Source organism: Plectropomus leopardus, chromosome 13 (assembly GCF_026936395.1).
Source record: "Plectropomus leopardus strain MGB_pleo_1.0 chromosome 13, ASM2693639v1, whole genome shotgun sequence".
NCBI lineage: Eukaryota > Metazoa > Chordata > Actinopteri > Perciformes > Serranidae > Plectropomus > Plectropomus leopardus.
Genome location: NC_142188.1, coordinates 8,989,468 through 9,004,450, shown reverse-complemented (window position 1 = coordinate 9,004,450; position 14,983 = coordinate 8,989,468). Strand labels below are relative to the sequence as shown.

General features: G+C 38.4%; 2 protein-coding genes across 3 annotated transcripts; one reads left to right on the top strand and one right to left on the bottom strand.

Annotated features, from left to right (window-relative positions):
- Window positions 1-688: 688 nt before the first annotated feature.
- Window positions 689-8,180, bottom strand: mtrf1l (mitochondrial translational release factor 1-like). Its single transcript, XM_042502247.2, has 8 exons — window positions 7,056-8,180; window positions 6,303-6,382; window positions 6,017-6,121; window positions 5,653-5,731; window positions 3,692-3,855; window positions 3,029-3,146; window positions 2,277-2,413; window positions 689-1,835 (listed from the first exon to the last, which is right to left on the bottom strand). Exons 1-8 carry the CDS (start codon window positions 7,483-7,485, stop codon window positions 1,635-1,637), a joined length of 1,314 nt encoding a protein of 437 aa, XP_042358181.2. The 5' UTR covers window positions 7,486-8,180; the 3' UTR covers window positions 689-1,634.
- Window positions 8,181-10,268: 2,088 nt separating this feature from the next.
- Window positions 10,269-14,983, top strand: fbxo5 (F-box protein 5). 2 transcript variants are annotated; one of them, XM_042502316.2, is made up of 6 exons: window positions 10,269-10,426; window positions 11,347-11,981; window positions 12,453-12,623; window positions 12,956-13,046; window positions 13,207-13,428; window positions 14,294-14,983. In XM_042502316.2, exons 2-6 carry the CDS (start codon window positions 11,350-11,352, stop codon window positions 14,552-14,554), a joined length of 1,377 nt encoding a protein of 458 aa, XP_042358250.2. In that variant the 5' UTR covers window positions 10,269-10,426; window positions 11,347-11,349; the 3' UTR covers window positions 14,555-14,983. The 2 variants fall into 2 exon arrangements, with proteins under 2 accessions (XP_042358250.2, XP_042358252.2); XM_042502318.2 differs by having other exon boundaries at window positions 10,287-10,435.

Here is a 14,983-nt window from a genome sequence, read left to right as displayed (position 1 = left end):
CAGTGATGGATGACGTTTTCTGATTTTTGACTTGACCCTTTAAAACCTAAACAACTGAAGGCAATGAGCGACTTAACGAGCCATTGTACCCAAAATGAAGCAGAAATGTGTGTGTTAAAAGAAAAACTTTTATTTTGTTTTTGTTTGCTCAAAATAAAGTCGTTTATTCACTCAAATTTGAAAAACACATATATATCCCACATTTTTTCTGTAAAATAATTTTAAAATATATGTTTATACAAATTGTTAATTGTTTTCTGCACTTTTTTCCATCATTTTTAAAGCAAATTTTCAGGTCACTGTCTTGTCACCTTTTACTAATTTCTCATAATTTGTGTGACATTTCTTGTTGTTTAATGTCTTTTCCCCTATGTTTTTGAATGTTTTTTTTAATATCAAAGAATTTTTTTTAAAAAATTGCTCAGGGTTCAAAGGGTTAAATAGCTTGTGAAAGGTGTCTGAACACAGCACAATGAAACTGATGTCATTCAGGTTTCAAAGCATTAAGTACAATACTTGAGTGAATGTACTTAGTTATATTTCACCACTGCCTGAAACTAAAGCAAAAAGACTAAAATACAAAATGTATCCAAAAGCATGTGGAAAGTTTTATTGTACTTCTAGTCTAGAGTTTTAGTCATTTTTAAGAAACAATAGCAAAAATATTCACTGGTTCCAGCTCCTCACATGTAAATATTTGCTGGTTTTATTAGTCTTCTGCGACAGTTAACTGAAGCCCTTTGGGTTGTGGGCTGTTGCTTGGGCAAACAAACAACTGAATAAGTCAACATGGACTTTTTTACACTGTTTTCGGGCATTTTAAGGACCAAGCAATTAGTTGATTATGAAAATAATCTGCAAATTTATCCATAAAAAACAATCCAGTTTGCTGTAGTAGAACTTTATTAGCGTGCACAACTTAACTTTACCCCATCCACTCAACACTTTTGGGATGAACTGGAACACCGACTGCAATTCAGGCCATGTCACCCTACATCAGTGCCCAACCTTACTAATGCTCCTTTGGCTGAATGGGAGCACATCATCATTGCAGTCATATTCCAAAATCTTGTGGAGAGCATCCTGGAGCAGTGGATGCTGTTATAGCAGGAAATTTATGCAAATTTTCATCATATTTCAGGGCAGTGTTTGGGTGTCCACATACTTACAGCTTAAGAGCATACATGAGCTGTTCAAGATCAGGCAACACACACACATTTTAAATGAATAAGCAAAACACATACTGTTACTCTTTAAATATATGAAGAAGCTGCAAAGTCTGTGGATGTTCAATAAAAGCTCTATAGCACAACACGTCTGCGTCTGAGAGATACTGCTGCTGAATAAATGGGAACAGAAACTCCGGTGTTGGTGCACATGGTCGACTAATGAGTCATTACTATTATCAAAGCTCAATTTAAAATATAAGAGGTTACCATCACTCCATTGTAGAGTCATTTTATTAGCCACTTTTGTCATTCCTGGAAATGTGTTTGCACAAGGCTAGATGTTGTTTGCCAGGAGCCGAGTAGGAATGGCCAACATTACAGCATCATTACTTTGCTAAACCATGTAGAAAAAAGTTTCCATATCATCAAAATGCAGGTTCCTCAGATCCAAACTCATGAGCCCTCCTAGTCGATTTCTCCCAGCAGTTCTGCGAGCGTCTCCTGATTGGAGAACTCCTGTAGTGAGGAGTTCATCTCGTCCAGCAGATCTTCACCCAGCAGGAAGCTCTTGATGTCATGAACCGTCATGCCGATCCGGTGGTCTGTTATACGATCCTGGGCAAAGTTGTACGTCCGAATCTTCTCTGACCTGCCTTTTGTGCCAATCTGGAGGAGGAGAAAGAAGAAAAATGGGTAAAAGAGTAAAAATATATATATATATATTATTAAAAAATATTTTTATTGAATTTTATTTTTTGTACATGCATAATTATTATTATTATTATTATTAGTAGTAGTAGTAGTAGTAGCATTACTAGTATAAAATATTTTAACTTTATTTTGCATGCATACTTTTGGGCTTGCTTTGTCTATTTTGCCTTTTTTTTTTTTCAGAAAGACCCACAAAATCAGTTGAACATTCAAATTTATAGAGCTATATTTATTTATTTTTTGGCTGGTTAAGAACTCCGTGTCTCAAAAATAACCTTTTTTAATATTTTGGGGGGAAAAAATCAGTTGTCACACCTGTATTTTAGATAATATTTGAATGTCTTCACTTGTTGATCACAGTATACTGTATTTTTCTGTATTTATTCTGAGTCCCACCTGTATTTTACGTTGGTTGTAGCGTTTGCTGGTCTCCTCCTCGAGCTTCATGCTGTACAGTTTCGCTCTCAGAGCCTTCATGGCTTTCTCCTTGTTCTTTATCTGGGAACGCTCCTGCTGGCACTCTGCAACCACACCTATCAAACATAAAACAAGTACTAAAGGCCTATTCTTATGTTGGCATCCCAAAAGATGTAGTTGAAAAGTTATGCTCGTTTCATAACAACACTCAGAGAAATACAGACCCGTGTAGACAGCACCAAAGCCCTACCTTGATTGTTACACATATCACAGAAAATTCATAAGACAACACCTCAAGGAGATCAGTTCAGACATGGCCTCTGATTTTCTGAGGTTTTTATTTTAATATTAAAACTTTGCATTTAAAAAATGTAATATAGGAGAAGAAAGTTGCATTTCCCATGTTGGAGAAATTTTCAAATGGAAATCCCAATTACAAATGGCTTAGGCTGTTTGCTGCATTAAATGGCACTTTTTTTAAACAATCTATCAAGTACATTTATGATAAGCGCTGTGGTCCCCAGTGTTGGGAAAAAATAGAGACCAATCTATCATTTTTTGTCAAGCTTTATGATCTAAAAATAAAGAAGAAATAAGTTTAAAATATTTTATTTCACTGGGGACAGAGTCTGCCTGATGCCCCCATCTGTTTTACAGTGTCTCACTGTAAAATAAAATAAGCTGTAAAGTATGTTCTATCTATTACAACACAGGGTGGTTACAGTTGTTACCTGTCGGCAGATGGACAATCCTGACTGCACTGTCTGTGGTGTTCACATGTTGGCCTCCAGCTCCGCTCGCTCTCTTAGTTTCTATCCTCAGGTCCTTTGAGTTTAGCGTGAAAGAGATCTGACAGAAACACACAAACACCGCAATTTACTTACATCTTAATTAATAGCAGATGAGAAGAAAAGACAAACCTAATCCTAAATGTTCCACCTGCACGGTAAATCCGTGTTAAAACGAGAAAAGGACACAGAGCTAAAAAGGCAGTAAAATTAAAACAAATGAGATAAAACTTCACTGAGTCACACTAAAACACGATACATAAATATAATAACAATTATAATATATATAATATATATATTATAATATAATATTAATTAATTAATATTTCAAAATTTTAAACCTGCATTTTTGTATTTTGATATGAAATGCTGCCTCAGCAGGTTGAAATATAAAAAACAACCAACACAACCCGACATATTTGAGTGCTTTCATTCACTACAAACTAATCTTTTCTACGTGATATTGTGAATCATTTCCATCCAGCATCTCAATCCAACAGGAAATGCATGCTCTTCTTAATACTTAATCTGTCATGATTCCTGTTGGAGAGCTGGGCTGTTTTAACTGGGTTGTTTGTGCCATCCCTGACTGGTGTAAAGCTGTACCTCAGTGGGTTGGGGCAGTACAGCCACAGTCATGGTGCTGGTGTGCATTCTGCCCTGTTTTTCAGTCCTGGGAACCCTCTGAACTCGATGGACTCCAGCCTCAAACTTCATCCTCTTGTAGCTCTGAGGGCCACTGATGCTGGCTGAGGCGTGACGCAGTCCACCTGGTCATAGGTGAGCACCAAAAAGTACCAAAAAATGTTACTTCAAACTTTTCTTTTCTTTACAGCAAATTCTCATCTGCAGGCCCTCGGCAGGTCAGAACAAATACACCGCACAATGACATGATAATAAAAAGTAATAAAATAAAAATTTAAAAAAGGGGATAAAAAGAAAAGACACACACAAGACAAATAATACACGCAGTTGTACATGAAATAAAGCGACATAAAGAAGAAGACACAAGACAGACAATACAACATAAAACTACATAAAACACAGAAAAAAATACTGCACACAATACCGAATCATAAGTGAATACTTGGTATTGATACGTGGGCATTTCAAAGAGAGGTACTTTAAAAGTGTCTTTTGATGTGTCTTAAAAAAGTTAAAGTTAATCAGCATTTGATGGCAAACCTCAGTGGACACTCCACACGTCTGCGGCACAGAAAGGGCTCCTCTCTGTGTTCATAGTCAGTTAATGCAGCGGTGCTTTTAGCGTAAAAGACAGCACAGGGTTTTGCACTTTTTGTTGACATATAACACTATCCTTTTCTAATCCCATCCCCACTATCAGTCCCTAATTAAGACACAAAAATGTGTTTGTCCTCTTTCACTTTTCATCCTTCTTATAAAGAAAGAATAGACGATATCTAATTCACTCTATGATGTTTCTGACATGTTCAAAACAACAGAAAATCCAGACACTGACAAGTAATCCAGCACTTTTAACAGCATTTTATCCTGACTCCTTAATTACTTAATTGTCCTTTAGACTCAACAGCTTAATACTAAATACTAATAATAGCTGAAACTTAATACACTAGACTTGTTAAAGATGCAGTCAGTGATTCTAACACAAAACTTGCTCGGTCTTGCTCGTGCACAGGACAGGGGAAAGTCCTTATGCTTCCCTCTCGTGTTGCTTAGAAATATCATACTTCCCAGTTGTGCAGTCATAATTATGACATACACACATTCAAGCGCTCTGGTCAGAAAAAAAAACACAAACATGGACACTAGAAGTAAAAAGGTTGTTTTGTCATGGCTGATGTTTTACCAAAAGCAAGTAGCACAGAGCCTCTTTGTGTTTTAGCGGCAGAACAAAGCACATATAATACACATCAGACATGTAGTTGAGGTTTTGATTTGTTTATAGGTATAAATAACATTATAATCAGCTAATATTTGCTTAGCTAGCTAGCTTTATGGCCCTGTTGTCTCAGTGAATAAGGGCTTAAGGTGTTGCAGAGGTAACTGCAACAAAAATTGACTGCTGACACCGTTTCCATGCTTTCTGCTATTTCTGCTGCTCTGGAATGCCACACAAATGTTACAACTCGGGTATCAAAATTTCCCAATTTCTCACTCGTAATTATAACTTTGGACAGCCGTTCATGTACTTGTAACTCGTAAAACAATATTTTCAAGGAGCACATGAAGGCAGCAATAGATGTACAAAGACAAACGCAGTAAGAGCAACAGGGAGGCTGATGGGACCATTTACAGGAGGAGTTTATTTGTTTTGGTGTGGAGTTCAAATATCATCAATCTTTCTCCAGAATCTCTGACTCCGCCTTTAAGGTCTTTACGTGACAGTTGCATAAATAATATTGCCTTAAAAGGTCGGTCTGCCTGAGGCAAAAGAAAGCCGAGGTTTTAGGATATCAAAAACCATGACGTCTCCTTCCAGATACATTAAAGGTGACGACAGAAATGTGTGGAAAAAAGTTTTGTTGTGCTTTGTGTGAACTGTGTTTTCAGTCTGGCAATAATCACTTGTGTCTGTGTGCACTGACCTAATTCACTCGTCATGTGCTCCAGGATGTCGAAGGACCAGTCGTGGTGCTGAGCGAAGCCCTGGTACATGTCAAACACCTGAAGAGAGGACAGAAATGTAAACAAACAGAGAAAGGATTTTCGTTTTCTTGCTTCACAATGAGTCCTCTCTCCTCTGATCTTCTTCAATCGCTTTTTTATGCTCTGAAGTTCCTACTGATGCCCTGATGTTGAATCATATCACTTATTTTGAAATATATTTATCATCCTAGTTTTTAATCAATATGCTGCTACTTTTGACTTACTTTTACTCAAACAAAAAAAAAGTCCACTATTTCAAGAACTGTTTTAAATAATAAATGATATGAAGAAGTGCTTCCAGACCTCATCAGTAAACAGCATGGCCTCCTGACCCCCGACACCGGCCGTAACCTCCAGAACGAGGTCGCTCATATCCGCCGCCTCCTCAGGGATCAGCAGGTCCAGGATCTGATCAGTGAAGCAGGTTGACGACAACACTGATGTCAAATAAATGTGATGTGTGATAACTGAATATATAAGAAGTGGAATCATCTGAGTTTGCTTATCGGTTAACAACAAACTGCTGTTACAAATCTGTCTTTGGTGTTCTGTTACTTTATGCTCCTGTAGCTGAGAGTTGCAGTTCCACCTTTTGTCGAAGATCTTGAATATCTTGCAAACATCCTTCACTTTCCAGCTCCGCCAGTTCTCGCAGGGCTGGGTCTTCATCTTTGAGAGAAACAAAAAATCATACAGTAAAGTTTAGGGTTGTGCAAAATGACAATTTATGAATTGAGACAATTAAATTTCTGGGGGTAAAAAACTGATACAACAGAGTATTGGAGGATTTTGCATAGCAATATTGCAACAAAACACAGGTGCCAAGTAACAATATTGTATTATACAAATGATTTCTGTTGCAGACACAAATTAAACTTTTAGCAGTCCACTAGAATGATAAATCAACTGCTTTTTTTATACTACTAAATTCATGCTGCTGCAACAAAAATGAACAGAAATCTTGTTCGATAAAAACAAATAATAATGTATTTTTCCTGAATTTGTAGTTCAAAAAAGGTAATAAATCGCAATATATTGCAATGAATGTTATTGTAATGCTCAGCATTACCCCAACATCATATCACAATATATAACTGCACATACAGCGTTTTAAGGTTCTTATCCACAATTGCCTTCCCATACAGTTACAGTAGTATTTGAATGAGTATTTAAATGTCGTGTGCAAATAGATCTAAGCACAAGTATACTGTTTTACTTACTTCACCACTTTAGATTGATGAACAATGTCTATTGACTCAAAATAAATGGAACTGTGTCTTAATTATTCGACATATCCCTTCCTATTTCTTGTCTTTGTGTGGCAGAATCAGAGCAGTCTCACCTTTCAGGAGCATCTTGGTCTCAGCCATCTCTTTCTGTTTGGTGTCCAGCTCTTTGATGCTTTGGATGAGAGGAGCCAGCAGGGACACTTTGGTCCTTTTGGCCCTCAGTTCGTCCTCACTGCTCTGCTCCTCTGTCTCACTGCTGGTGGTCGCTCTCAAACATTCAGTGTACTCTGTCTCCATGTTCTTCAGGTATTCCTGCAGAGACTTCTTGGCAAAAAGCTCATCCACAGACAGCAACTTAGCCACCAACAAAGGTGTACCGGTGTGAAGAGTTCTTGTAGTTCTGCCACAGTGATTACTGGAGTATTCATAAAAACTGACAGGTTTCCTCATGACATTTGGTGATTTCTGACAATGAGTTATCCATAGACTGAAGACACACTCCTTTCCACACTGAAGAAGGGTTGTCGCTCTCCTGAAAGCCATTGTGTGAGCGGATTTGTTTAGAAGATTCACTATGTGGCAAAACAATGTAAGCTCGATATGACTTGGCTTTGGCACATAATCCTCTCTGATCCGGAAGAAACGTTCGGCCAAAGTCCATTCAAAAAAACTATGATTTTAAATGTTTTTATGCCTAGCAAAATTAAATGTCAATTTAAGTACTATTTTAGAAGATATTATGGATTCAATGAAGGCATCCTTAAATTCGGCGTGAATGTTTCACGGCAAAAGTGCTTTATTATGATGATATTTTACATTTTGTAGTAAGCTCACGTCGCAAACGACATTCAATTTAGTAGTTTTTCTACTACAAACCAGACTAAAAAATCAATTTGAAATTTAAATAACTATTGTTGCGATTACCAGCGTGATATTAACTTATAAATCTAAAGAATTGCATTTGAGGAAGTAAACAACTGACTGAGGGCTTCCAGATGTCTAAAATGTGATCTTGAATTTATATAACAAACGTTAAAACGGCTCCGTCGGATTTATCATGTTATCGGACGCGTAGACATAACTATAACGAAACAGGTTTCAGTCAATAATTTTCCAAAGACCGTCTAAAACCTGATTATTAATGCTTGTTGAAATAATATTGCAGCTTTACCACCTTGCTGAAGGGCGCAGACATGTTGAATATGACGCGCTTGCTTCTTCTTCGTTTGTTTTGGTGTTTTTACAGCAGCTTGCATCTTTGGTGTTACATTACTGCCACCCTCTGGAGGTAGTTAACTCCTACAATGCCCAGTTCAGCTCTCTTCAAGAAACAGTACACTGCAAACAAGGTATAAGAAAGACAGCAAAGAAAAAACATAGACAAAATTATAGACATTATATATATTTATAGGATGTATTCTATGCCTCTGATTTAATGGCCACAAGTGTATGTGTGCATTGTACATAAATCCTTCAGATATCTAGACTAAGTGCAAATTGCAGATCACAGATCACAACATAATTTTTCAGACATAACCTGTACTACCTGATACAATTTTGTTGTGTGTCTTTTTGAGCTATTTTCAATAGAATACAATTTAATTGAAAAAAATAAATAAATAATAAATAAAATAAAATAAAATAAAATAAAATAAAATAAAATAATAAATAATAGTATAATATCACCAAAGAATAAAGTTATTACAAGGGACACAAGACATGAGGTCCTTTCACTTTAGTGAATATGTTGCATACTCGTAGTCCACCTAAAAGGCATTAATAGCAGGCAGTGATGCTTTTTAGGGCAATTGCCCTGATTTGCCTTGAAATGACTCTGTGGTCTTGTAAATTGGTTTGATGGTGGGATCACCATTTAATTAGCATTATGCACTTATGCAAACATGTTAAGCGTCAGTGCTCAGAAGGTGCCTCCTACCCAAGCCTTTACACAACCTCACAGTCTCTGTCTGACTGTCCCCGGCCTCAAATACTTTTCTCATTTCAGCCACTCTACTTCTTTGCGTCAGGATTACACTTTGTCTAGGGAAGGGTTGCTGAGAGTGATGAACCACAGAGGAGTACTGTGTGAATCTGCAGGTCCTCTTGAATATGTGGAGCTTTTAATGAGCTTCAGCTCTGTGTTTAACTATGTACCTCTTACCTTTGTCAGGAATCCCACTGTTTAAGAAAAAGAGCTGAAGGACCAGTCATTCACAGGACAGCCAGTTCACACCTCCGTCTGGAATGTGTCAGTGGCTCTTTCACTGAAACCACATGGGGGGGAGTTACAGGATGTGATACTTTCGATATAGTTCGCTCTGTGCCTTGTTTCACTTTCAACTTTTCATGATCTTTGTACATCACAGGCAATGACAACCATGGATAAAATCCTCACTCAGGTCATAACCAAACTATATTGAAGTGTTTTCAGTACACACACGTATGGACAGCCGCAATACTTACACAAAAACACACATATTGACTAGAGATTGCACGAAAAGGAATTTATATATATATATATATAAAGAGAGAGAGATTTATGTGTCTATTTTTTTTATCCAGTGGATTGCTGTTGATTTTAATTCTTTTTTTTATTTATTTATTTATGTCATCATTTAATTGTATCTGGGGTTTTGGCAATATTGTTTTACAAACATTCATGCCAATAAAGCAAATTGAATTGAGTTGTATTGAGAGAGACAGAGAGACAGAAATTGGGTCACTGGTTAAACAAGTGAAGGGATTTCCGTTTCCTCTAAAAAAAAAAAAAAAAAATGAGATGGAAAGTACCAGTGTAATCTTTTCTAAACACACCAGACTGATTCAAAATTTAAGTTTTATCTGTCTCCACAACATTTGTTTCATATAGGTAGGAAGCTCTACTAACTGGTTAAACAAGTGAAGGGATTTCCGTTTCCTCTCAAAAAAAAAAAAAAATGAGATGGAAAGTACCAGTGTAATCTTTTCTAAACACACCAGACTGATTCAAAATTTAAGTTTTATCTGTCTCCACAACATTTGTTTCATATAGGTAGGAAGCTCTACTTATGGTAAAAAGTCAAAATTAGACTGGCATGGTCCTTGAGCAAAAGTCAGGAGGCGTGCTTCTCGATAATATTCCTAAATATGTACTAAACAAACCGGGAAGGAAGCTAAAACCCTTGGAAAGGAGATGTTTTATCATCCCTGTTTCACGTCGGATGGGAAACATCAGTGGGACCACGTCGCCTGCGCGCTGACGTCACCACCAGAATGTTGAACTCTCTGCTCCCATTGGTCGACGCTTTAAAGGGCCAGACACCCGCTCTGCTCTGATTGGTTTGCGCCTTTTGCGCACCGATTTCAAATAGCTGCAGCAATTGGCGGACATTCAGTTGAGGAGCATTTAATCTGAGTACAGCGAGCAGCAGCAGAAAGTTAGCTCAGCGGCTAAAAGGAGGGAAGAAAGAGTCCGCTTTGGATAACGAAATTAACGAATAATAAGGTAAGAGAGGTCAGTTATCGTCTTCCAGCCTCAGAACTGCGAATATTAATCGACGAGTTTTACGATGTTGAGTCACAAACGTTAGCGAGCAGGGGTAACGTTATTAATTTATCTAACGGGTTTGCGGTATTTAATGTCAACTTACTTAAGAATACGAACTGAAACTATGCTGCATTTAAGAATATATTAGTGCTAACATTGTAGTTTAAGCTCTATATGTAACGCTAATGTTAATTAAGTAAGAGCTGACCTGGTAACGTTACGTTAGCAAGCTACTTCCCACACGTCCACCGTAACGTTACGCGCTCAAACTCAGGTTAGTAACGTTAATTCAGGGTATTTGACATTTAAAATTTACTTCTTAACGTGCAACACATCACATCGCCATGTGAACAATATACAATCACACAATAACTCAACGGTTGTATTTGAAGACTGCAAACCGTAGAGGAGGATGTGCACGTCACTGCTACGTTTCCGCCAAATCTAGATACGTCGCGCCAAAACAGATTATTAGCAAAATATTTGGCAGAATAGATTCCAGTTGTATTTAGAGTTTATATCAACATTTTAATAACGATATAGCCATATGTCATATCTTTCTTCCGTGTTGGGAAACGTGGTAATTGTCTTGGATTAGAGGTAAGAGCTAAGAGCTAAGTCAGCATGCACAAGAAAATCCATGCTACTTCAGTATAGTTTAGTTTACTTTATTTGTACAGATATTTAAAAACTAAATAAACTACAGTTGAATAAAATAAACCAAAAAAGTGTCAGGAGAGTGAGCTTACACAAACTGACCCCCATCAACTTGAAAATAAACTAACAAAAGCGAAGAAAAAGCAAACAAAAACCTCTATTTTACAGTCGCATTCAATATTTAAAAACTAAAAATCTCCTTCTTTGTGTCCTCCATTCAGTGTATGTTTCACTGTGAGACAGTCACCATGAAATGCCCTCGCTACGAGGCTACCAAGGCCAACAACATGGAGAAAAGCTCTGCTGCTGCTGCAGAGTCCAGGCTGCTTCACCTGAAAGCTTCCCCATTGAAAGAGCCCATCCCCATTAAACCTCAGTGTCCACCTGCTGGAGCGACCACAGTGTTGTTCCCCCTTAACAACAACACCACAGCAGCCCACGATAAGGAAAACAGCACCAGCGGGGAGCACGACAGGACTCTGAAAGAAGGGTTTGAGGACAGCGGCTATCTGTCTTTGCACAATAGTCAGATTGATGATCATCACGTGGATGACGAGGATGACCACATCCAGGGAAAAAACATAGCAAACCCACAGCCCTCTGCTCCTGCCACACATCAAGAAAAGACTATATCACCAAAGAAGTCTCCCTCTAAATGTCAAGGGAGGATAAACTCTTGTAATCCAGTGTGTGTGGTGGCGGCTTCCACTCCTGTGGATCATCATAAGAGGAGAACAGCAGCATATTCGCTGTCATCCACCCCGTCCGACCATCACAGCGACCCCAACCTGCCTATTCTGAAGTTCCAGCGGGCTGTGTGTGAGGAGCTTGCCAAGGGCTATCGAAAAAATAAAAGGTAGACTTGCATTATAAAAACTGTGACTTTATAGCCAGCAACAAAGGCTTTACTTCCTCCTGTTGTAAAATTATTGCGCACATACACACTCAGTTTGTAAATGCAAGGAGTTAACAGTTCTTGGTCTGTCTGTATATAGAGGCAGAATACTATCATAACATCTTCTGCCCTAGTTAGAGCTTACCAATGAAAAAAAATTATTAAAGGGAGTGGGAATTTGTTTTCCAACATTGGACAGAAACAGTAAACACCCATTATTTCCCTTTTTATAGAACATTAACAAATCCCACAGGTATCAAGTCCAACACTGGCAGACTTTCCTGAGAGAAATTTTGGGGGCCAAAGTCACTAAATTACCCCCAGGGCAGAATTTATCCACCAAAACTAAGTTCCACATAATATATTTAGACTTTGACGGCTATAAAATGTTTGTTAAAATCAGAGATTTACTGTTGTTTTCCTGCCTCTCAGGTATGACTGGAGCATCGTCTCAAAGGTAGCAGAGGATCATCTTTTGGATCGGGTGATCGGAGGTCAGATGGGCCGGGACTACGTCGACATGTTTTCATGTCTTCTGTCCAGGAACATGAGAAGCATCCTGACCAACATCCTGGCCCTGCTGGGAGACATGGACCTCATTAGGTAAACTACAAATGCTTCACAATGTGGAGAGACAATGAATACTCACAGGGGATGACCAATGTAAAATTTCAATTTGGTTTAAAGGGCGTTTAAGGTGGCACTGAGCTGTAGACTGTCAAATTAAAATTGTGTTGCCTTGTTCATGACTGTAAAATTAAAGTTGTGTTGCTTTGTTCATGAAATCTTAAACTGCAAATGGAAGTAAAAGTTTAGGGAGAATTTTATTGAAGATACTTGTGAGAAATTGTCTGTGATTCTACTTTGTTTTTCCTAGTCACTACTTTTTTTTCTTCTCTATATTCACCATGTGTTCACTTTTTCTCACCTCATAGCTGTAAGAAAGTGAGCCGGACGTGGAGAAAGATCATCTGTGAGGATACAGCAGCTCTGAGCAGGTGTCAAAGAGCCGAGCAGGCACTCAGGGTGAGGAAACGCACACAAACCCACACAAGTGCACTGACTCAAAAAAATCCAACCATAAGCCGAGTTCTACATATTAGGCATGCTTGGTTCAAAGCTTTTAAAATGCTAACTTCATGTTTCTTCATGCTCTAATATGTTACCCTTTTTGAATTCTTTTCAGGAGTCAAGGAGCTCTCTGAGACAAAGGAGTTGTGGTCTAACAAGAGACGTGGCTGTGTCCAGGGTGGTGCTGTCCTGCATGCAGACCCTGGCCTCCTCGAGCACACCATCATCCCCCTCTTCCTCATCCACACCGAGCTGCAGGGTGAACCGGCGGACGACTCCCTCTCAGAAGGGCAGCACGCCCAACTCTCAGTGTACACGCTTCAGTGAATACTTACAGGTGAGCATCTGTGTATAAATTATCAGTATTCACCAAATTAGCCATGGTAAAAAAGGAGAAAAATGCTGCATAAAAACTGAGAAATGCTCATCGCACTTTCCTAAAGCAAAATATGTTCAGTTTACAATAATTAAGACAAGAAAAAGCAGCTAATTCTTTCATCTGATAACTGTGAACCATCATATGTTCAGCGTTTTTAGTTGAAAAATAACTAACTCATCTAACAAGTGACTTCAGTAGTTGCTGACCAATTGTTGCAGCCCTAGTATAAAGGCACATTATAGCACACAGTGAAACGTGCTAATACAGGGTTCCTGTGGATCCCTGAAATGCCTAATCTAAACATAAGGCCTTAATTGGTATTAAATTGACTTAAATCAATCTTTCAAAAATCTTTTCATGCTAAGACATGGGAAGTCTCAAAATAATTGGTAGCATCTTTTTCTGTTAAAAAAATTATACATTTAAACTCATCATGATGGGAATCCAAGCAGAAGATTCTCACATGCAGATTGATGAACAATCGTGCAGAAAGCTGGACATTTCCCACCTCTGTTTGTAAATCAAATGGACACTTTATATTATACATTATAATATCATGTGTTTATTGTCCTTCATGTGTTCTGCACTAAAACAGGTTATTTTTTCCACATTTGCTTTACATAATCTAACTTTTTCACAGGATAAAAAGTCATCTTTTCTAAACTTTATTCTGTGTGGTGTTTAGAAAGTCTTAAATCTACCTTACCTTTAGCTGCTGGAGGCCTGTAATAGCTGAGGTGGAGCGTCGCAATGCACTTAGGTACTTTTCATCCTTTTGACTCCAGTTTGATTAAATGTACGTGTGTTTTGTTCTTCTGTCCAGGCTGCCAGCAGTCTGAAGCAGCACGAGTCTCTGCGTCAGTGCAAGCGCTGCGGCTCACCAGCGACACATTCATCAGAGGTTCAGAGGGCCACGTGCACGCGCTCCAGCTGTCTCTTCGACTTCTGCACCCAATGCCAGGCGGCCTACCACGGCTCAACGCCTTGCAGAGTGGTTCAGCCTCGACCTCACTTCGCCACCCCCAAAACGACCCCGATCATACCAGGCAGCGCCCGCAGCAAGAGGAACATCAGGCGCCTGTGATGGAGCTCCACTGAGGTTTTATCCACTGACTGTTTTAACTGGACGGGTCATCTCTCTCTGGACTGACTTACTTGAGCTCGGCCTGAAATGGTTTCTGTATGTGCAGGCGGCATTGCAGAACTGGCTTTACGCACCTGAATCAACTTACTGAAGCACTTGTTGTTACACTGCTGGGACAATCTGTCTAAAACTGTTGTCGTCTGTGAGCGACAAACAGATCTTAAGCCAAAAGAAAGAAACGCAGACTGATACACAAATTGTACAATTTTATTCTTTTTTAAAATGAATTGAATGTAAATATATATAGTGTATTGTGACTTTTAAAAAGTTTTTGTATATTTTTTAATAAATGTTCATCCTCAAGAGGGCTTTAAATGTTCATATTTACTGTATTTGTATCTCCTGTAAATAGACGTTTCATAAAACTTA

Excerpts from the sequence above, each read along its gene's own strand:
- fbxo5 (XM_042502316.2), top strand. The coding sequence starts at position 11,350 with ATGTTTCACTGTGAGACAGTCACCATGAAATGCCCTCGCTACGAGGCT. Across the intron at positions 11,982-12,452 it reads GGCTATCGAAAAAATAAAAG|GTATGACTGGAGCATCGTCT; the intron begins GTAGACTTGCAT and ends CCTGCCTCTCAG. Across the intron at positions 13,047-13,206 it reads GAGCCGAGCAGGCACTCAGG|GAGTCAAGGAGCTCTCTGAG; the intron begins GTGAGGAAACGC and ends AATTCTTTTCAG.
- mtrf1l (XM_042502247.2), bottom strand. The coding sequence starts at position 7,485 with ATGGCTTTCAGGAGAGCGACAACCCTTCTTCAGTGTGGAAAGGAGTGT. Across the intron at positions 6,383-7,055 it reads GACCAAGATGCTCCTGAAAG|ATGAAGACCCAGCCCTGCGA; the intron begins GTGAGACTGCTC and ends TTTCTCTCAAAG. Across the intron at positions 3,147-3,691 it reads TACTGCCCCAACCCACTGAG|ATCTCTTTCACGCTAAACTC; the intron begins GTACAGCTTTAC and ends TGTTTCTGTCAG.